At 43.6% G+C, this 23,417-nt stretch overlaps 1 protein-coding gene across 10 annotated transcripts in view; it reads left to right on the top strand.

The window, feature by feature from the left end:
• Positions 1–23,417, top strand: part of TTC6 (tetratricopeptide repeat domain 6) — a 200,054-nt gene that overhangs the window by 2,330 nt on the left and 174,307 nt on the right. For 8 of the 10 annotated variants that reach the window (XR_012120542.1, XR_012120544.1, XR_012120543.1 and 5 more), the window contains exons 1-2: positions 12,191–12,305; positions 20,052–20,921. The exons of 1 other annotated variant lie outside the window; for it this stretch is intronic. Coding sequence is in view for 6 of the 9 variants with exons in the window: in XM_073211315.1 (XP_073067416.1) it covers positions 20,067–20,921 (855 nt within the window). In the remaining 3 variants the exon portion in view is untranslated. Of the gene's footprint in view, positions 1–12,190; positions 12,306–20,051; positions 20,922–23,417 lie in introns of those variants that run through there. One more of the 10 variants, XM_073211314.1, reaches the window with a different exon arrangement.

Genomic DNA, 23,417 nt, shown 5'->3' with positions numbered 1-23,417 from the left:
ACCTCAGTGACGGTAGTCCAAGATACGTAACAAATTTAGATTAAGTTCTAGTGCATCCAGATGCCAACCAGTCATTTCCCAAGAGGTTTAAAATCTAATCAGCAGGGCCATGCCGGGTCTTTGATTTGTAACGCAAACAGCAAGGAAAGCAAAGCTACTGCTTCGGGTTTGGCCCGTAGGCAGCTAGGTGATGTGTCTGGTTGGTGCAGCCTGCTTGTTTCCAGCCTCTCCCAAACAGGCCCAGGCTTTACGCTTTGCCGAAGACTGTTCTAAGCTCTTCCCGGGCATAGACCTGGCTTCAGCCTAGGAGAGGCTGGGTAGACTCCAGGCAAGGGAGCCACGTGGCGGTTGCTGGGGCGTCCCGGGCCAAACTCTCCTGGGCGAGGCCGGGTCTGCCGGAGCCTGGGGCGGCTCAGGTAGCGGAGAGGGCAGGCTCCTCAGGCGGAGGAAGCCAGGCGGTCGAGACAGAGGGGTGAGCGAACACTCCAGGTGACCGAGGGCGGAGGAAGCGGCTCCGCCCTTCCCGGAAGCTGCGCCTTCTAAGCCCTCGGGGTCTGCTCCACGCTCAGTCCTGCGGTGGGAGCGGGCGGTACAAGATCCATCAGCCATACTCGGCCACCACCGCTACCCTTTTTCCCAGCATTACCTGATTAGGAGCCCTTTTCGCAGATCTTCATTCGGGCAGAGAGAAACAGCGGGTAACGACCGCGAGAGACGGAAGGAGAGGCTGGGGCTCGCGACTTGGCCCCCGGGCCCAGCCGGCTGCCTGCGGCTGCACCTTCCCGTTTAGCGGGGCCACAGGGTGGGCAGGGAGCAGGGCTGGGAGCGGCGGGGCTCTGCGGTGTCCCCTGAGCCTCCCGAGGACTTCTGTCTCTGTTCCTCCCTTGCTGTCCCCTCTCCCCGCCGATGCTCCCTTAGACGGGGCTGTGGCCCGGTCTCGGCGGCCGTGGGCCCAGCCGTGCTCAGTGTGGTATGGTAACAGCTACACCGTAGGCCGCCACCCAGATAAGCTTAAATCCTCCGCCCATGAGAGAGAACCAGACGCAATGAAACTAAGACCTGCAAGTCTTTCACGCGGTCCATAACCAACCTGGACTGGGATCTGGGTCAGTTTAGGACTGAGAAAGGCCTGGGACACTGGAAGCGACTGTTGCACTTGTGTGTACCTGGCGTTCGCCCCCCTCTGCCCGGACGACCCCGAGGCGCAGGAGGCCGGGCGCAGGGAGCCAGGAGAGAAGCCCCGAGCCCCTGCTCCTTCGCTGCTTCTTTGATTGTCCTTTCCTTTTCTTACTCTCCTTATACCTTCCTTCTATCCTTCCTACTGTCATTAAATCATTAATTAAGACAGTAATTCACAACTCACAAAGCATCCCATCCTCTGTAGGTAGGGGCTTTGGGACTACCAAACCGGTTTTGTCCGGCAATTCTGTGCGGAGTGAGAAGTTTAAGGTTTCCGGCCGCGCCCCTGGCCGGTGTGTGTGTGGACCAACACATACACGCATCCATGGCTTTTCACTTCACTGAAAAAAATTTTAAGGAAATGTTTTAATCCCAATTCTTTACCACGGGCTTTGTCCCTTCCCCTACGGCTCTTGGAGCCGCCCCCGGGTTTCTGAGAAGGCTGGCGCGCCGGCCTGATTCGCCAGCAGCCGGATGTCGGCGCAGGAGATGCTCCCCACCTGGCCTTGCTCGCGGGCGACAGAACCGTTCCCCTGGCCGTTAGCAAGCATCACCTTGCCAAAATCAACGCTCATTATCATGTATTCAAATGGGAAAGGTTGGGAAGGCTACTTGCTATCTCTAGCTTTGGAAGGAAGGACCAAGTGTCGCGTCGGTACCGGTAGAGACTGGGAATCTCCCTTGAGGCCCACCTGGGCCTCAGTCTCCGTGGCCGGCGCGCCTCTCCAGGCAGCTGTGTTTCCCGAGTTACCAACTGCTTTATTCACAAAGGTCAGCACCAGCCAGAGGGAGTGCCCAGCCATAGCTAGTCTTTTCCTCACCCCTGCGCTCCCCTGGAGCACTCTCTCTGCTCACTGGTGATCCACACTTTTTTCTGGCTACTTGAAAATTGCTAGGGTTGGGGGTCCTAGGGGATAGACTGGAAATGCACACTTGAGACACAGATTTGGTAAATTAGGGGGAAACGTGACAAATTTTAGGTCTGAGAGCAGAAAGGGACTGGAGGGTCTGAGGCTCTCCCGTGGCCACAGACTGGGCGGGGCACTTTGAGATCCTGAAGTTTTCCTAACCTGCAGCACCAAGTGGGCAAGAGCTTGGTGTCTGGGAGACTGGGCAAGCAGGTCAGAACCTCAACTCCTTCCCACAGCATCAGAAGCTTGAGCTAATGGGGAACAGCGATGAAAACTGAGAGCCTCAGAAAACTCAACGAATATCATCTCTTGACTCAAGGCCGCCAGATTAAACCCAAATCCTTCCTGAACAGTGGACAAGTATTTAGCTTCTCAATCCTTGAACCCCACTCCAGTCGACCTGCCCACCCTCCCAACTCCAGCTTTCCCACGGTCCCTCAGTCAGCCCTTGTGGTTTAATTTTGGCTATTCAAATGTGATTTACCCTCAAATTTACATACTTCTATTTAACAGATGCTTTTGTAACAATCACATAAAATATATCTTACACATAGGAAAAAGTAAAAACGCATTCTAGCCAGGCCTTTTTCACTGTATTGTCTTCCTGACTTCTCTTCTAGTTTAAAAATAGTGCATTGGACTGACAAGAAGGCTAATTTATTGGCATGGCTAGAAGGAGGTTACATTCATTATTTAATAAAATTAAAATTCGATTGGAGAACACCATTGAGTGGCTGCTTCTGTCGCTTCCAGCAGGTATTGCAGAGCTCACATCAGAGGAAAGTTTTGTTTCAAAAATAATTGATTTGTTTGAAATTGTTTGATTTTCCTTGTCTTATGGGTCACAGAGTAAAACCAGTATTTAAATCACACAGCAGTGATTTTACTTCTCAAGAGAAACACAAGGAAGGGGCCTCCTTGGCAGCATTCCCTTTTGCTGGGATACTAGGAAGGTTTGCAGGAGCTCTGACCACTTGCTGAATGCTACCCGTCCTGGTTGCCTAATATAAATGGATCAAAATAAGAAAAGGCAAGTGTCAACGCTGGGCATTACCCATGGTGGCAAGTCCAGCACAGTCTCCCTGGGTCTGTGATAAGGATGGTGCAGACCTCCGCAGCCAACTAAGCTCTGCCCTCTTAGGTTCACACCTTGCTGCAGATTCCTGCCAGGCTCTTACCACTCCCAGACATCAAATTCCATTTTTCATCTTTTTTTTTGTCTCCTCCACTGAACTAGAAGCTCTCTGAGGGTGGAGACTCCAGTAATCTCTGCTGCAAGAGTAGAACCTGGAGCATAGTAGATTTTTGATAAAGATTTGTTGACTCAATCAATGAACTAACTAACTGCCCCAATCCAGAGACTGGCCAGGCTGGTGTCAGGTGGAAAAGAATGCTGGAGTCTATAAACTGCATCTACCAACTCTAGACTTTCCAAGTGAGAGGACCCTGGGGTCATGTCTCAACCTGGTGGCTTTGTGTAATGAAAGGGGCCCATGGACAGAGGGATGAATGGGTGGACGAACAGATGCTTCTGGCAGAATGGCCCGGGTTTAGAGTCCTGGGATCCTTGGGCTTCCCTGCCCACTGGGTATGAATGACTCTTCTCCTGGCATTGGTGCTTGATTTTAACCAAAATCATTCAAATCAGAAATGATCCTGCCTCACTGGTACCTGGACTTGGGCAGAATCAGAAGCTGTGCTTGCCCAGGCCATCTAGACTCAAGGAAAATATTTAACTTCTCCCTGCCCGCACTGTGAAAAGGCAGCAGCCAAGACTTGCAATAGCAGATATTGATTAAAACTTAAAGAACCCCATTAACTTTACATCAAACAAAATGTTCACTCGGAGCTGTAAAGGAAGTGTCCGTGTTTAAATAATATGTTTAAATTGGCAAACAAATGAAGCCAAGCCCATGTAGTGAGAGGAAAACGTTACCTCAGAGCTGTTCGTCCGGCGTTTGGCACCCCAGCTTCCGGCCCTGGGTGCTTTGCGTTCCGGCTCCAGCGCTGGGGGGCGCCTGCTGCCGGGCTTGCGCAGCGAGAGTCACGGCGCACGACCCTCTCGGGAGCCAGGTTGTCAGTGCGCCATGGCAATGACAGACGCTTGAAATGGATCAGGCATTTTACCTTACATGCCTCCTTGACTTCAGGCTCCAAAGCATTTTATTCTTTACGACTTCTGTGATGTAATGATTTTCTTAAACGACCACCAAACCTCTCAGAACCTCCAGTGTTGTTGCAAGGTATTAACTGGAGACCCCTCATGTCAACTGCTCCTGAAGGTTTATTTGCCAAGAACACATGCATGGGGGCCCTTGAGAGAGGAAGCACGTCTGCCTCCTCTTCTGGGCTGCTGTCATTTGGGAAGGCACCTGGCAGCATGATATCTCAGCATCTGGAGTCCTTGATGTCCAGTCCTCCTACCCCACACTGGGCGGTGTGGGTCTCAGCCAGGGCTCGGATTCCTCCAGGGATGTGCTCTGCAAACTCTCTGCTTTCAGACTGTGCTTCCTCCTGTGGCTGCTCCTCACCCAGACCCAGGTCACAGCAGCCCAGGAGAGGGGCTCGAGCCCGACTTTCCTTGTAGACTTAGGGTACTAGCAGGTTTGGTATAGGTTTATTTTCTTTCAATGCTTTCGATTATTATGTCGGCTGAGTTGATCCCACTCTGCTAACCCTGCTGGCCTCCTTCCACCAAAATACCTTCCATTGTGAATCGCTGGTTTTCTCTGACCTCCTCATGACCCTCCCCTCACACCCAGCCAAGAGAAGTGGTTTCAATAAATAAAGCACAGTGCTCGGGTTGAAGGTCAGTTTACACTGGGACAGAAGCTTCTAAAACTCCTGCAGGTGCTGGAATGGGAAAAAACCAGGCCATCGTCTCTCAGGAGAGGAGAGAGAGGAAGCGAGGACTAGAGAGTATGTGAGTGGATGCAGACAGGGTCTTGGAGGGGTTGGGGGAATGTGGTCTAGTGGTCTGCAGAGCTTAGCTCTGGTGCAACCGACTTCGAATCTGCTGGGAACCCTGTCAGACCCTTTGGGCCTCAGTTTCCTCTTTCCAAATGAGGAGCTTGGATTCCACGTCTAGATTCCAGCAGTCATCACTTGTGGGAAGGAAGCCAGGAGTAGTTGGCCAGACAGCCAGGCGTGTTGACTGGCCTTCTCTCCACCACACAGAAATCAGAACCTGATTGAACCTAGGAAGGGAACTGTTATGGTGATGGGGATGGTGGGGAGGGTGGCTTGGCTCTGCGAGTCTTTCCTACAGGGATCAAAAACTCTGGGAGAACAGGAACTATTAAAAGGAGTTCCCTCCCTTTTGCTCTGGTTTTGTGGTCTATGTTTCATGGTAAATTCTGGGCAAAAGCCTTTCCCTTTTTCACTTTACAGCATCTTCAGAGACAGCAAGCAGTAGGAGGGGGAACACAGTGTGCCTTCCAATTTCCAAGCCCGGGCAAAGCCTCCTTAGCTAAGAAAACTGCAGAGATGGCACACACGCAGTGGTCTACACACTTTCCTCTGGGGTGGAGGGTCTCTGAAACTTAGTCTCTTTCATTACACAAGCTCCAACATGGTTGTTCATGAAATTGACAAGGACAATAAGGTTTATGTTTAAGAGCAGGGGATATAGAATCTGGATTCCAATCCATACTCTGCAGGTGACTAGCTAGCTCTCTCTGAACCTTTGTTTTCTCTACTGTAAAATGGGCATATTAGCAGCTACCTCACAGCAGTTGAGTGCAGTTGGTGCACTAAGCTGTATCAAAAATAAGGAGCTTTTGCAGAACTGTGGGAGCGCAGGCGGTGCCAGATGTTGGAGCGTAGTGGCAGGAAGCGCGTAACTACAATCTAGGCCCCCCTGCCTCTCCCCCATAGGTCTTTTGCAGGTGGTCACCCGCCGGGCTCCTTGAATGTCGCGGCTCCTCTGGGCTACAGGCCGCAAGGAGGTAGGGGCTTACGTTGAGGACTGAGCTCCTGTAGCCGTCCCCCCACCCAGCGTGCGTCGCAACCGTGCCCAGAATCCTCTCCCAGTCTCCCTGACCCGCTGGACAGCTCTTTGGGGAGTTGGCGGTAGCAGAAGAAAAGAAGATCCGGAGACAGCCTCAGGCATCCGTTAAGGACATTCCTCGGGCAGGAAACTCAAGGGCAGAAGAGTTGGGCGGTCCGCGCCTGCCAACCCCCTAAATTCCCTAAGCTCAGAACCGGCCCAAGAACGGCAAGATAAAAATTTTTTTACCCACCCTTCAGTGAGAGGAGGCACACCCGGCTCCAGGAGCCTGCGTGTAATTTCCCAGCCCCCTAGATGGCTGACCCGGCCCCGGGCGCACTAGTGGGCCTGTGCCATCGACCTGGCTATGGCGACCTCGGGCAAGCCCTGGGTCCTGGGTCCGGGAAGCATCCCTATAAGAAAGGTGAGGAGAGTGAGTCTGGAGTTCGTGGGCCATTTCGCCCTCAGCACCTGAACAAGGAGAGCACTGCGATGAGAAAGCAGGACCTTTTATTCACCTGGGCACTTGCCTCCTTTCTCCTTTGGTTCCCCCTTCCCTACTTGCTCTCATGCACTACTAGAGGAAATCACTTTTAAAAAGTTCAAGAAATCTTAGTGGGGTACTAAGGCTTAATTAAGACAAACAATATTTATATGGAAATGCCAAATCACAAAAAGGTTTTTGTCAGATATAGATCCATGTGCTGAAGTGAAGATTCTTGAGCTGATTAGCTCCTCCTACTGAGGGTGCTTGGAAGAGCTGGCATTTTGGGGTGAATCCCTGAGGCCCACATGAACAGCAACCCACAAAATTCACATAGGGCTTCCTTTGGCTAAGAAGGTCCTGCATACAAGGCACTAATACATTTTTGAATTCTGCTTCATATTGTAATCAAAACTAGGGGGATAAAATAAAATATGGCCTTCACTGAAGAACAGAAAAACAACACATCTTCAAAGCCTTAAGTTTTCCTTGGATTGGTATTGGGGGAGGTGTATTTGGGGGAAGTGAGCTGGTACACAGAAGTCTTAGTCTTAGTCTGGCTAAATGCAGCTTCTGTTTTTACAGCTTACTTAGGGAGAGCTGTTAGTTTTTCTAAGCATAAATGAGCATTGCTTCTCTAAGCTCAATGTTTAGGCTACAAAGCACAACCAACAGTCTTACATACCTACCTTTAGAAAAGGAATGGTTCTGACCTCAAACCCAACAAACCCTCTAGTGCATTACCATACGGGAGGACACCGAAGCAAAGCCCTTTGGAAATGTAAAGTGCAACTGGGACGCTAAATACCAGCCACTATGTCCAAGAAAAATAAATCCTTAATTCTCAGCTGGGTACACCTGCTTTGCACCAGGCTTATTAGTGTTATTTGTATCTTTTCTTTTCAAATGGACAGTTTTACTCATAGGGTTTTCTTTCTGTTCAGTGCTTGGGATTTTTAATCTCACCTTAAAAACCCTGAGATCAGGCCTGGCGCCAGACTTCTGAGGCATCCCCAGGAAGGGTGATGGCTGGCTTTCCAGAGGTCCATTCCTGAACTCCATAAGCTCAGATGTTAGAGTTGGGGTCAGGAGGGAAACCTGGCATATGGTTAAGTAGGTTGCCACGGGGAAAGTAGGCTGAGCAGAGTACTCGTAGAAGGCTTGGGGGTAGACAGTGCCTGGGTCTCATCACAATGCATCAGTTTCTTGGACTGAAGCAGCACAGGCAACTCTGGTTAATGGACTTTGCTGGTTACTCTGTTACATTCTTCCTAGTTCCCTCCTCTGCCCTGTTGTCTGGCCACATTTTCCCTTGTCTTCGGGCTTCCAGGTGGGTTTGGCCAATGTGGAGGCAATGGTGAAGGAATGAAAGGCAGGAGAATATGGTGGTAGTATTCATTCCTTCTGCTTTCTCCCCCGGATCACTGTGGCTTTGTCCTTTAATGCCTCTCTGTGTCGACAGCTCTGTCAGGCAGTTCCTCTTTCCAGCTTCAGCTCTCAGCAGACTCTGTACCTCCTCCTTTTTTCCCCTTGCCTCTTCAGATCAAAGTGGAAAAACCTTCCTGCTGCTGCTAGACCTTGGGTGGTAGTTACTTTTAGCCCCACCCATACTCATGTAAATAGTTCCCTCAATTCTGTTTTTTTTTTCCAGTTAAACCCTTTTGAGCATGCCATCTATTTCCTGTGGGGACCTGACTGATGAGGAGAGGAATGAAGGCTCAAGGGAGTGAAGGGCTATGTCTTTCTGTGTCCTCGTCAAACTGTAGCTCATCAAAAGGCTCTACTTCCCAGTCACCATCCTGTAGTGCTGCTGTGAAGGCTGCAGACTTCAGTGATAGCTGCTTTCTGCAGGCAAGCCTGCCACTGGGTCTAGCAGGGGAGCAAACTCTTAATATATTTGCTTTACATTTACCACTTTAATTTTCTAATTTTCTGTGATATCAATGTTAGTTGATGTTGAAACCAAATATTAATGCTATCCAAGTTTATTTGACCATCAGGGCACTAACCTTTGCTATCAACCAGGGACTTAGACTTTTGTTAGTGGTGAATTGTGTTAATGTAGCCAGATACTGAACTGCGTCTAGTGACCAAGGGGCTCATGGGAAATGTTCATGCACATTTCCCAAGGCCTGAGCATCTTTGGCTTCCTCATCTCTAGAACTTTAGGTCAGAGCTCTGTTCTCCCCACCTGTGTTCTGTCAACAACTCAGTCTTGTCTAACGCTACATTAGTGACATTATTCAGGTGTGTCCATCAGTGAGCACTCTCTGAGATGGCCCAGGCACTGTGCTAGACACTAAGGATGCTGAATTTAAGACAAGATTTTTCAATTTTGCCCTCCACTGATTTGCCCTCCAAAGATTAAAGCAATTCTTCAATATCATCATCATTAAATTATTTTGCATACCCTTATCATAAACAAAGGTTAATAAAAGTGGAATTTCTAGGTGAAAAGGCATGCAAGTATTTAAGGTCTTTGAGACATTTTGCTATACGATATCTAGTAAAATGGCATCACAAATCTTTGAGTGATCCTATCCCCTCACTCCTATGCACATACTCTATTACTAACCATGTAATTTGATTGGCAAAAATTACCTACCATTGTTTCACTTGCACTTCTTAGATTACTAGTATAGTTGAATATTTTTATATTTCTATTGCCCATTAATGTTTCTTCTTTTGGAAACTACCTCTTCACACCTTCTTTAGCCAACTTAAAATTTTGTTTGCTTGTCAATTTTTCATCTGAAGATGTTGAGCCTATGTTTGCCATAAGTATTGTGGGTTTTCACCAGCATTATAATTTTATTTTTGAATGCATAGATTTAAAAAAATCCATCCATATTTTTTACTTATGGATTCTGTCTTTTATGGTTTACAATGCTTACAAGTCTTATCTATACCTGTTACTTTTATGTATAAAAAAATCTTTCACCTAGCTAGAATTTATCTGGGGGCATAATGTGAAGTGAATATATAATTTTAATGATTTGTTTTCCTTTGGGAAGGCCCTAATGTGAGGGGTCTTGAAATCTCTTTGGAGAACTTTGGAATTTGTTCTGTGAAGGTACTTTGGAGGTATGGAAGCTGAATTTTGGGGTCTTTTACTTGCTATATAGTGAACCAATAGGGGGCTCCAAAAAGTAGATGACAAGTTAGGTGGTAGTTTGAGAGTGATAAAAAGGAAATGAAATCATAGTGTTTCAATGTGTAATTGTTTTCTTCTCTTTGAACCTAATTTTCCTCTCTTTAAGACAGCACCAAGAGTATTGACATTTTTATATGAATGCACTACACTATCAGCAATGAATCTGAAATGCCTTTAGATCAATAACTAACTACCATTTCTTCTCCTCCTCCTTCATCTCCCTTTCTCTCTCCTCTCTTCTTTTCCTCCCTCTTTCTTTCCTTCTCTCCCTCTCCCCTCCTCTCTCTGTTTCTTCCATGAAAATAGACCTAGAATATAAGGTTGTATACTAGCTAGGGGACCCAAGGTAAATTCTTAATCTCTTTGAGCATCAGTACCTTACCTGTTAAGTGAAGCTAACACTGTAGTTCATGGATTGTATTATCCTATGATACAGCTATCTGAATACTTGGTTACCATTTTTAATAATAAAAGGTTTTAATAAGCCATATTTATATATCACTTAAATTGTTTCCTGACCATATGATATACATATTTCAAGGTTACATTAATTTCCAAAGATTTCCAGTTTAGGAACATGGCCTATATGTTACTGCTGTGCATCATCAGGATGGTATGAAGAACAATTAGTCACTTCCTAATACTTTGGTTATTTGCTTATCATTTTAATTAGAACAGAAAAATAATGTACTTATTGTCTGAAGGGTTACTTCCACCCTTACGGTGAAGCTGTCCTCATGGAGCACCCACACGGTAGTGGGATGTGATGTGGTGGCAATGAAACCTTTGGGATGGCAGGTCTTTCTCTGTAGAATGCTTTTCATCATTCTGCAACCATTTTTGAACTCATGTTAGGGAATAAAACAACAAAACGTTCAGGTAAGAGTATTATCTCCATTGTACAGATGAGCTTGCAGGAACCCAGAGATGGAACTGAGTTGCCCAAGTGGTGAAGTGAGACATCCCTGCCGGGTTTTGTGTTTCCTAGAGCAGGAGCTTCCCTCAGGGAGGCCTGAGGATGCATGTGCATCATCTGCATAGCTGGTCTGGTCTGAGGCCCAGCACCAGGGAATGGTGCAGCATAGGGCATTCTTTTATCTGGAACTTCTGGGAGGCATGCTGTTCCCTTCTCACATCTGGAGTCTCACGGAGGACTTCCAGAAGATTTTATCCGCCACTTTCCTCATCTCATTTATTAAGTTGCTTGAGTATTTGGAGAGAGAGGTTGGTAAAAGAATAGAGGATATAAAAGAAACATTTGAGGGCCCGCTAAGTGACAGGCACTGAGCAAAGCACACTATTCATCTAATAGGTTTCTGTTTTCCTTTTTGCCCTTTTAAGCAATGGCGAGATATAACACTGCAGGAAAATGAACAAAACAGAAAACAGTGGATTGTCAGGAAGTGAGAACTCAAGCAGCCATCATCAAGATTAAACAAATAGAACAGGCTATCACCCCAGCTTCTCCTTGTGCTCCCCACCCACTTGCCATCACTTTCCCTCCTCCCCAGATGGCTATTGTCTTGACTCTTATGGTTAGTACTTTGTTTAATTTATTTATAATACATCAGCTAAGCATGCATCCATAAAGACTAATGTTCTTGCTGGTTTGGTTTTTAAACTTTAGTGAATGGATGTACCCTTTTGTGTCTGGCTTCTTAGCTCAACATTACATTTGTAAGAGATTGATTTATGTTATCACCCACAAATGAAGCTTGTAAATTTCCTTTATATATAGTATTGCATTTTATGAATATACAACAATTTATTTATGCATCCTTTCAATATGCATTTGGGTTGTTACCAGTTCTTCAGTATTACAAATGAAACTGCTGTGAAGGTTGTGTATGTGTTTCTTGTTGCACATGTGCATGCATTTCAATTGGGAGTGGAACTGCTGGGTCATAGAGTATATGTATATTCAACCTTCAAAGATAATGTCAATTGCTGCTTCCAATAACCTTTCTGAACTTGGACATCAAAAACTCTGAATATGGTGAATCCAGGATTTTAGTAGAAACTCTCCAGAAGTCTGGTTTCATGCCTTTAAGTTCAAGATTCTCTTTATGAATTGGGCTTTAGGTGTTTAGGTGGAGAGCATGTAAAATACCCCTGAATGTACGCTTAATTGGCATGTAGTGCAGACATACAGCTTAAAAACGAAGTTTTTCAGTGTTGTGGTCCAGCATTATTCGTTTAAATGTAGGAAGAATAAGGGTGCCAAGTAAGCTGCTGTTTTAAGTTGGACAAAAATGGCGAAGCTAGGAGACCCCGGTGCAGGATGCTCTTTGGGACCTGGGTCACCACCTCCCGGAGACGCAAGGACGCTCAGCCCGGGTTTGGGCTCCGCGAGGCAGAAAAGCGCGGGAGCGGTGGGGGCAAGCCGCGCGGTGGGACCCGCGAGGGCCCGGCCAGGGGGCGGGCGCGGGGCTCGTTCCCGGGCGACCGAGCGCGTTCTTCCTCCGCCGGTAGCGGGTCTGGGCCACCCGCCGCTCTGCCCCGGAAAGGCCGGTGGGGATCCTCGGCAGGGCGGCGGCGGTGCCGACTTTCCCGCCACCTGAACGAGAGCAGCAGTGGCCCTCGAGGCGGGTGAGAGGAGGACGGGGAGTGGGGCGCGGGCGACTTCGTCTGGAAGGCTGTGGGAAGGGAGGGCGGGACAGTCTCTAATTCCTTCTCATTTCCGCGAAAACCCGGGCGGAAAATGGGGCTAGTGCGGGGAAGGGACTGTGGCACGGGAGCGCGGCTTGAGGAGGAGCTGGAGGAGGGAAAGCCGGACGGGAGCGAAGGATAGTTAAAGTGTGGCCACCAGGCTGTGGGGAAGGGAAAAAGGCTTAAGAAAGCAAAGGAGGGGGAGGAATCAGAAAGACTGTGGGGAGAGTGAAAGGTCAAAGCGGAGGGAATTTAATTCTCAACTCCCTGACTTTTTGTTATACCTTGACAGGCTGGTTGTTTTGGGGCAAACTTTAAACAACATTAGGCGACCTCGCCCACTGAGGTCAGTGTGCCTAATTTCAGAATAGGGTCCTGTTTCCTGAGCGTGGTCCCAAATCTCTTTGGTGGGCAGTGGGACATTGTAGGCTTAACGCAAGGACTGTTTGGCATTGAAGGTTACAGTTCCACAGTGAAACTATTGAAGACTACAAATAGCCCCTCACCCCCCACTTCCCTTAGTTTTTAAAGGTATAACTTGTTTTCGATAAACTGCACAGAATGTATGATTTGTATAATGTACAGGTGTACAATTTGATGAGTTTTGACAGATGTATGCACCTTTGAAACATTTACTGCAATCAAGAAAACTGAACCTTTTGTTCCTCTGCCCCCCTCTGCTATCCATCCCTGCTTTCACCTGCTCCTTCCTCACCCAAACAACTACTGATCTGCTGTGTGACACTACAGAAAAGGTTGTATTCTAGAATTTTATATAAATGGAAGTATACAATGTATGCTGTCTATGTCTGGCTTCCTTTACCCAGCATAATGATTTGCCAGGACCTTTGCATTGATTACTGTAACTTTATAGTAAGTTTTGAAATTGGGTAGCATAAGTCCTCTCTAGCTGCTGCGTTAAAAATCTGTAGCTATTTTAAATCATTTTAATTCGTGTATACATTTTTAGAATGAGCTTGTAATTGCTGTTAAAAAAACCTGCTGGAATTTCGATTGGAATTTCATGGCATCTATATTTTGGGAGAGTTGCCACTTGAACACTACTGACTCTTCTAGCTCACAAACATGGTTCATAAATTTATGTAGGTCTTTATTTTCTCTTACTAATATTTTGTCATTTTTAGTGTAGAGATTTTGGACATCTTCTGTTAGATTAATTCCTAAGTATTTTGTTCTTTTTGGGATATTATTTTCTAATTGTTTAATGTTGGTATATAAAAACACAATGATTTTTGTATGCTAAACCTGATATTGTACAACCTTGATACTCATTAGCATTAGTAATCATTGTTTAGATTCCTTGGGATTTTTTAACCTAAAATCATGTCATCTGCAAATAGGTACAGTCTTGCTCTTTCCTTTTCAATGAAATCTTTATTCCTTTTATTTCTTTTTCTTACCATATTGCAAAGGCTAGGACCTCCTCCAGCACAGTGTTGAATAGATATGGTAAGAATTGAGACATTTTTGCCTAGTTTTCAATTTTACAGGGCAAGCAAAAGTATAATATTATTTGTAAGATTTTTGGAAATTCTCTTAATCAGATTATGTTCCCTATAATTCAGAGTTTGTCCAGAGTTATTTATTTTTGTCATGAATGGTTGTTGGATTTTTCACTATATATTGAAATGATTGTATGTTTTCTTTCTCCTATATTCTGTTAATACTGTGAATGAATACATCTATTTAATATAGAACTATATAGATTTTATATTTCTTACATTAATTTGGTAAGTTGCAATTTTCAGAGGTCTGTCCATTCATCTAAATTGTTGAATTTGTTGGCATAAGTTGTTTATCATACTCAAAATTATCCTTTAGTGTCTTTAGTATGTGTAGTGAAAATCCCTTTTTCATTCCTGATATTGGTGATTTTGCTCTCTTCTATTCTTGAGCAATCTAGCTAGGGGGTTTAAAATTTGTGTTGATATTTTTTTCAGAGAACCAGGTCTTGGCTTTGTTAATATTCTCAATTATTTTTGTTTGCCATTTGATTGCCTTATGTTCTTATATCCTTCTTTTTATGTTGGGTATACTTTGCTTCTGTTTTCTTTTTTTTTAATTGAAGCATAGTTGATATACAATATGGATGGACCTAGAGGCTATTATGCCAAGTGAAATACTCTTTTTCTAGATTCTTAAGTTGCAACCTTATTGATTTTAGAGCTTTCTTCTTTTTGATTTAAGCATTTAAGTTGTACTTCTCCTTCACTGCTTTAGCTGCACCCCATACATTCTGATCCTTTTTTAATCTATTAACTTTTTAGGTACACCTCATTGTATTACTTCTAAAAATTCTTTCTCTAGGAATTATACTAATATTTAACAATAGAGTTAATATCAAAATAGTTCACATAAAATGCAGAAACCTTATGACCACAGTTCCCTTATCCACCCCATCCCAGTCTTTTTGATATATGCATTACATATATGTATATAAACATTCCACAAAACAATGTTGTAATTTTTCACATAATTTTTAAAAAGCAACATAAAAACAGCCTTTTAAACTTATTCAGATATTTGCTATTTCTGATTTTTTTCATTCAGTCCTGAAGATTCAGATTTTCCTGTGGTATAATTTCCCTTCAGCCTGAAGAACTTTCCTTAGCATTTCTCGTAATTCGAGTCTGCTGGTGAATAATACCCTTTGTTTTCCTGTATGTGAATATGTTTTCATTTTGCTTTCTTTTTTAAAAATAGTATGCTTGCTAGATGTATAGATTTCGGCTGACAGTTTTCTGTCTTTTAGCATGTTACAAATCTTACTTTGCTGTCTTTTGGCTTCAGTGGTGTTTGATGAAAAGTCCATGGTTATTTGAATTGTTTCTCTATAAATAATGTGTTGTTTTCTCTGTCTGCTTTCAGTATTTTATCTTTTTCTTTGGTTTCTAATAGTTTACATTTGTTTTATTTGACTTTATCCTGCTTGGAATGTACTGAGTTTCTTAAATCTATACATTTTATGTATTTCTTCAAATTTGGGATGTTCTCAATCATCATTTCTCCAAATACTGTTTTCATCCTAATCTTCCCTCTCCTTTTGGAATACTGATTACCTATATCAGGCCTTTTTTTTTTCCTTAATACTTTTTTCTCTCTCTTTTAAATATTGGATAATTTTGTTGATTTATCTTCCAGTTCACTGACTCTTTTCTCAGACTTGTCCATTCTGCTAGGCAAATTTTTATTGAAAATACTGTATTTTTTAGATATAAAATTTCTATTTAAAAATTTTTATTTCTCAGCTAAGATTTTCTATCTCTTTATTAATCTTTAGCATATTTTCCTTTACTTCATTGAGCATAATTATAAAAGCTGCCTTAAAGTCTTTGTCTAATAATTTAAATATTTGGGTCATCTCTGGACTGGCATCTGTTAATTATCTTTGCCCTTGAGAATGGGTCACATTTTCCTGGATCTCTTTATGCCAAATAATTTTTTGGATACATTCTGGACATTGTGAATGTTGTGTAGACTCTGGGTTCTGTTATATCCCTCTGAAGAATGTTGCTGTTTTTCATTTAGCAGGCAATACATTGTTCAAATGTTTTTACATTTCCTTTTAGGCTTTTTCCTAAATATAATCAGTATACAAACAGATCTTTACCACTGATATTTCAAAGACAAATATTGTTTTCAGAATATTTTTGTTTTCCTTGCAATGGTAAAGATTCTACTAGATTGAGATAGACTCCTTTGGCTTAGATATTTCTTCTGGAACTTTAGTGCTGTGCATTGGAAGTTGATTGTATGCAACTTAGGAAGTGAATTGAGATGATATTTGGCCTTGGACCCAAGAGAACCTAAATCTTGTCTTTAATGGGTGACCCTCCCACTGAGGTGCTCATGACCATATATAGGAAAAAGTTAAGGCTAGGTGTAATCTGTATAACCAGCTGGCACTTTGGCTCCATTCCCAATGTAATCCTCCAATGAGCTAGGCTTAATATATAAAGGCCCCTTTCCCGTGTGAGGTGGGTTCATGTAGCTCAGAACTAAGTCATCTGCTGGTATGCTCTGTTTCTACTTTAGTTAGAGTCTACAGCACAGTTTAGATCTTTTGTTCCAATAGGAGGAGCAGCCACACCTCCAAGACCCGGAGAGTAACCTGCCCCAGAGTCTAGAGAATTCACACAGGTAGCTCTCTCTGGATCTTTAGAAATTTTCAACTAAGAAACTTCATCCTTATGTCTGATTAGTCCTTGTAGGAGAGGAGAAATGGATAGTTCCTGGCTTTCCGACTACGTTACTGCATACGCATTGAACCTCCTGGTAGAGGAGGAAGGAAAAGTCACAGAGTTTCAATAATTGGGAAAGAAGAGGAGTGTGAAATTACTGCTTGGGTTACAAAGTTTTGAAGCACATTCTGTCTCATTTTAAAGTATAGGGTAAACCTAATCAATTTGGACTGTGAGCAACAGTCTTGTGTCCTTACCTCGATTAATACTTTCTCTTTTCTGGACAGCTACATTATTTTTATTTTGAGTATCTCCATACCAGAACTAGTCTCTTTCTTTTGATAAACTGCTGCCAAGAAAAAGAGAACATGTTATTTTCCCATGAGATTGGATATTTAAAAATAATCTAACGTATTTGGTAGTGTTGAGACGTGGGTGGGAAGAGTAAGGCACCAAGTGTTGATGGACTTGCCCATTTAGGATTGGGGTACCACCTTTTTTGAAAACACAATAGGCAATCCTGTCAAATTTAGAAGTTCTATTTCCTAGTGTTTTTTTTTTTTTACATAGAGAGCTATTTTCCTATGACTAACTCAAGAGAATGTATTGAGAAATACTGAACAATGAACACTTGTTAAACTTCAGTAACAAACCAAAGGCTGGGAGAAGTCGGGAAGGAAATACAGAGCAGGAACTAAGAAACAAAAGGGAAGTGCATTTGAGAGAGTCAAATCAGATTCTCATCAGGTGTTAATGTGCTTCAGTTCTGTGCTCTGCTCCAGTTGCTGCTTTTCATTCTTTTGTAGGAAGAAATGCAGATGGTGTCAATATGAACATATTACCACCTGTGCAAATAGTAACAGCCAAAACACTATGAGGAGGATTATACAGCATTTTTTAAATAAGAAAACTTCCTTAAGGGATTTAGAAATCATTTCTAATGTTCATCTACTATGGCTTGGGAAGGAGGCAACAGATTATTATTTTTAGTTTTTAATATGAAATCTTGTTACAGCTAGGATTGAATTGTCCAAGGTCTAGTCATCGGTGGAGCTGTGTAGAGAAAGAAAGCCTATTGATTCCCAGACGTGAGTTCTGTTTGGTAGCAGGGTCTTCAATCTGAGAGTCAGAAGTGAATGTTGGAGATTACAAGCAACATGACTATATTTAGAGACTACATAGGATGTTTTCTTCTTATCACTCATACTACATGATAAATGAAAAAATATAATTGTAAAGATAACTTTTTTTATGAGTTGATGTAAGTCCAACTAGGGGTAGGTGATAAGCAGAGAAACACAAAATAAAATAGTTTTCACATTTAAGTTTTACATCCATCATATTTCTGTGCATGACATAAAAATGAGGTGTAATTTCCCCCTCAAACAGTCAACCAATTGCCTCAACAGAGTTTACTGAATAATTCTTTTATCGCCAATTTGATTTTGCCTTTACAATATAACTTGTATTATTCTAGATTCTTTTGCTCACCTGGTCTATGTATTGATCTAGCAGCAGTGTTTCAGTTTAAATTCTTAGAGCTGTTTAAGTTTTGATGATCTCTTTAAAACAAGTACTGGCTCATTTCTCTTTTTCAAAATTTTGGGTGATCTATTCATTTATTATTTCAAATCAACTCAGAATTACTTTTCCAAGCTCAAAATACCATTTTTAGATTTTGAATATAATGCCATTATACCAATACAGTTTTTAGGGAAGACTTGATATAATTAAAATATTTGGTCTTCTCACCAAGGAACATTAACTGTCTCTCTGTTTAGTTGAATCTTTCTCTTGTGCCCTTCAGTAAAATAAAATTTTATTTATTCAGTTTCAGCACATTTATGTTTATTCTTAGATACTCTTTTAAAAAATTATAAACGGAATTTTACCATTATATTTTTGAATGGATCATTTTGGTATAAAGAAAGTTATTGGTTTTTGTATAAAATTTTTTAAAATTTAAATGATTTGCAGAAATCTGTTATGAGTTTAAATAGTTCTTTAGTGTTTTGCTTTCTAGGTAATCATATTTGCAAGTAATGATGTATTCCAGAGGTCTTTCTGCTTTATTATTTTCAAAGAATCTATCTTTTTCTAAAAATAAATAAGCCAACAAGTTTTTCTACTTCATTATTTTTTGCTTTTATTTTCAGTGTCTTATCCTTATTTCTTGAAACTCTCCTCTCCTCACCCTCTGTGAGCTCTGTTCTTCTCTCTGTTTGCTCTTGCTCATCCCACCTCCCACAGGTGAGTGTGCCAAAGAATCTACTCTATTTTTTGCCCTAACTATTGATCTGTCCTGTTAGCCTGGCTTTTGGTAATGACCTCAGAGCTGCTAAGATCTCCAAATCCACCTATGATCATAGACAGCTGGCTCTGCAGAATAGTAGAAGTTATTTTTTAAAATTTGTGGTAATTCCTGTAACGTAAAATTAACCAGCTTAACCATTTTTAAGTGTGCAGTTCAGTGACTAGCAGTAGTTTTATTATGCACTTGATTATGACCAAGGCTTTATCAAGATGATCCTAAGTTCCTATTTAGGAACTTTAACTGCTCGCATTTATTACTAATCACTGGCCAGATCCTGTCAGGTTCACCTTGTTATGTCTCTGTTTTCACTCTGCTCTATTGCCAAGGCCAGGCCTGAGGTTCAAGCTATGGAGATTATTTGCTCATCCCCCTGCCTTTCTTATTTCTTCCACTTAATATTAATGTCCCCCAAGGACCAGATCCTATCAAACCACTTTTCTGTTAAGAGTTTTTGAATGGTGTCCAGTAGCCCACAGAAAAAGTACAAACCCTTGGCATTCACGGTCTCATGATCTGGCTGCAGCCTCTCTTGTGGCTCATCCTCTCCTTACACTGCTCTAGCTCAGGTGACATACTGAGAGAAGAGGGTTGGAGACATCTAGGAGGACTAGTGGCGAAGGAAGAGGAAACTGCTGTCTTGCTATAAGAGTAGGGATTTAGTCCTGCACTGCTAGGACATTCCTCTCACCACCCCCAAACAAAGAAGCTGTAAATCTGGGTTATTAGGTGAAAATCTTTTATTTAAAATGGTTGGCTATCAATGAATGGTTTTGAATAACTGTGAGCAATTTAAAAACATGTTTGGTGGCTGCATCCAACCACAGTTGATGACCTCTATTCTGATTTAGCAGGGTTACCTTAGATTTTCTCTGACTATCTGTAGTGCGCCTGCAAGTGGAACATTGGATTATAGTCTAAAGAAATGTAAAAATAAATACAATAGGGGTTTTGGAGACTTCCACGGAAAAAAAAGTTACTGCTTTAAAGGTTTTTCATGGTTCCTGTGAAAAGGTCAACAGTTGGATTTAAAATGGCATATATAATCCAATACTACCTACTTGTGCCTGTGGGAGCACAGTGAGCGTTCTACCACGAGAAGCTTTTTTTATTATCAACAGTATAGTTTATTATACACACGCACACAGATATTAATATGTTGTCATTTCATAGGACAAGTTAGTCAAGATGTCCACAATTTCGAAGCACTTTGGGCTGAAATACAAAGAAGAATCGTACATCTTTAAAGAGCTTGAGAAAGTTCGCCAAGTGACTAAAAAGGATTTTCAACAAATCAAGCAGAAGTTAGCGTCCAAACCGGCCGCGGATGAAGGCCGCGTCTTCGTCCTCCCGGCCCCTGGCCCAGGCCAGCCAGGGAAGAAGAGCGTTTCCCCAACCAGACCCCCAAAGCCATCAGAGCCCCTTCGGGCTAAAGGCCCTGCGAACCCCGCGGCGGCCCGCCCCCGGGGCCCTAGCGGGGCAGCCGCTCCCGGGAGGACCCCGCCGTTTTGCCCCCAGGACTTCTACTTGCGGAGCTCCGCGTTCCTCCGGCACCAGCCCCAGAGGAGGCCGCCGGTCATCGCCTCCGGGGCCGGGACGTCCAGACCCCTGGTACCGATGCCGCCACCGGAGCCAAGGGGCGAGCCCGGGGCGCGTCGCGGCCCGAGGACCCTGCGGCCTGCGCGCGGCCCTCCAGCCCGCACGGCCCGCGGGCACGACGCGAACCGCGAGACGGCAGCGCTCGCTGAGGCCGGCACGGCCAAAGTGAGGAAGGGCAGCCCCGTTGCCAGCGAGGACGGCGACACGGAGGCGGTCAGCCGGCGGGGGCAAGCGAGCGGTCACACGCCCTGCTTGCGCGAGCGCGCGGCTTCCAGAACGGACCGGGAGGGCGTCCCGCAGGCCCCGCAGCCCGTGCGGGCGGCCCCCACGTCCAGAAAGGAGGTCGTCGCCTCCCTGCAGTCCCAGGCCCAGCTGGCCTCCGACCAGACCGTCAGAGAGCTCATTCAGTGTGTCCTCGGCCGGAACCGCGACGCTAAGATGGAAGTAGGTGAATGACGGAGGAGGAGTGTTTCTCCTGGGTGGATGCAATGCTAGGAGTCATGGTGGACTATTTCAGGGCATATGGTGTGCGGTAAGACTGTAAGGTAGGCCGCTGGGGTGTTTGAATTTTCCATCAAGGAAGGGTATCTTCTTTTCAGTGAAAGAAATTGAGCAGTTATTTAAAAAACTGGTTCAAAGAACATTCAGTTATAGACTTGAGTAATAAATCACTGGTAACCTTTCCCTTCAAATTCTTTGTGATTATTTATCGTTAAAATTACAGATGTTTTAAATGGAAATCTCAGTCTTTTTCAGCTCCAGATTAGAATTATTAGTGATGAATTTATATACTAATAAGAGCATCAATATATTAGTAATAAGTTGAATTAATGACTTCTGTAATGTTTCTAGTGAAAACCATTCTCTTAAAAATATTTTTTAAAAATGTACCTTCTGGGCCTTCCCAGTTATAGGGATTACAAGTGATTCTAGTATGCCAGCAACATGGGACAAAGTTTATGTGCATTTTTGTCTCATGAATCACCCCATCACATGGATACCTGTGAGAACTCTGCTTTACACAGGAGGCTTCCTGGCTTTAGTGAGGTGAGAGGATGGGCTCAGTGTCCCACAGCTGATACATGGCAGGGCTGAGATTCCTCCCCACACTGTCACACCCCAGACACTGGACTGGAACAATGCCAGGTCCATCCGTTTGTTGATTGTAATATGTCCCTGGCAGGGAGCAAAGCTAGATAGAGTCATAGTTTAAGATAATTTGTCCAATTCAGAGACTTTGCTCTGGCAGGGACATTCATAACAAAATAATAAGGGAATCTGAGTTCCACACAGAAACAGAGACCAAGAGAGAGAAATAGAGGAGGGAAGGAAGGAGGGAGGAAGAGACACCGTCTGTTTTTGGGGATGGGAGTAACAGTGCGAGAAGGAAGAAGCTCTGTCACTCTTCCTGGCTGCAGCATCAGATCTCTTGTTGGTACTGCTGTTACATGATGTCTTTGAGTCCCAGCCCCAGAGTTCCCTTTCGCTGTGATTTAAGGAATGTGATCATAAAGCCTGTTAGAAAAACGGAAACATGCAAGGACAAGAATCCCCAGTGGTGTCTGTCCCCTGATGTTAGTCGGCAGAGTAGGACAGATGTTTTCCTTTAAAACCCACACTTCCCCACAGTTATGGACAAGACCAGTGTGACTGCTTGAACCATTTCAAAATGGATATCTCCAGTTAGATTTTCTGTGGGTCTAACAGAGAAAGGAATCAGGCATACACATTGGAGAGACTACGAGAGAACAAAGGCCTTGGTCCCTACCCGTGTATGAAGGAACTCTATGACAGTCAAGGGGCTCAGCATGAAGAGCGGTCCAGATCAGAAACTGGCTCAGAGGTCCTGGAGAGTTGCAGAAAGGTATACTTTCAGGACAAAGTACTCCCATACGAGACAATACATTTTGATAAGTTCAAATATAACAGAATATAAGTAGGGAGGGTATCGAATGATAAATGAACACTGGGACAGTGAATTCTGTTCTTTCTGGTATTCCATTTCTCTTGTGTATTCTTTTTTGTTGTTTCAGTTACCAGAATTGTTTAATGTAGAACAGCAGCTTGGGGCATTAGAATCAGGTGCCAGGGGAACTATCCCTCTGTTACCACTTGGCCAGTATCAAATGCCTCCTGTTTTATTAATTTTAAGTGTAGTGTAGATTTTGTTCTTTTTAAGTTTTACCCCCCTCCACTGCTTCAGCAATTACAAAATATGGCACTTTGCATAATTTTGAACAAAGTGGTTTCAGAAGTTTTAAGGTAAGGGGGGAACAATGAAGAATTTGTTGAAGTGGCTGTGGCTTGATAAGTGACAGATAATAAAAATGCAAGTGGTGAAAGTGGTGTCTAAATTATGATTTAAAAAATTCTTAAGATTAGCATAAGGGTCATTTATTGTAAACATTTGGAATTCATATAAACAATGTTCTCTCCAGGATAATGAAGAAATATGCTTCTTTGCTTTAGACAACTTAATGTGGAGCCACACAGCAATCCCTACAGGGAAAGCCATAGGGTAAGACAGTCTTGACAGGGTGTGTTGTCTCTGTTTAGAGCTTGGGCAAGGCCATTACAGACTTAGCATTCAGAGTTTCATAAACAACTATATAGGCCAAAAGCACACAGAATACCTGAAGATGAAACTTAGTTGTCAAATGTAGGTTAAACATCTAACCAGGGTTTCTCAACATTGGCACTATTGACATTTTGAGTTGGATAATTCTTCCTTACAGGTGGCTGTCCTGTGGATTATAGGATGTTTAGAATTATCCCTGGCCTCTACCTGCTAGATGCCAGTAGCACAGCCCTGCCACCCCCTACTTCCAAGTCATGATGATCAAAATATCTTCCGGTGTTGCAAAGTGAGACCTTGGGAAAAAGGGCAAAATCACTCCCCACCTCCAGTTGAGAACCACTGGCCTAAATAGTATGCATTGA

Source organism: Manis javanica, chromosome 8 (assembly GCF_040802235.1).
Source record: "Manis javanica isolate MJ-LG chromosome 8, MJ_LKY, whole genome shotgun sequence".
Taxonomy (NCBI): Eukaryota; Metazoa; Chordata; class Mammalia; order Pholidota; family Manidae; genus Manis; species Manis javanica.
This window is presented reverse-complemented; position numbering and strand designations above follow the sequence as displayed.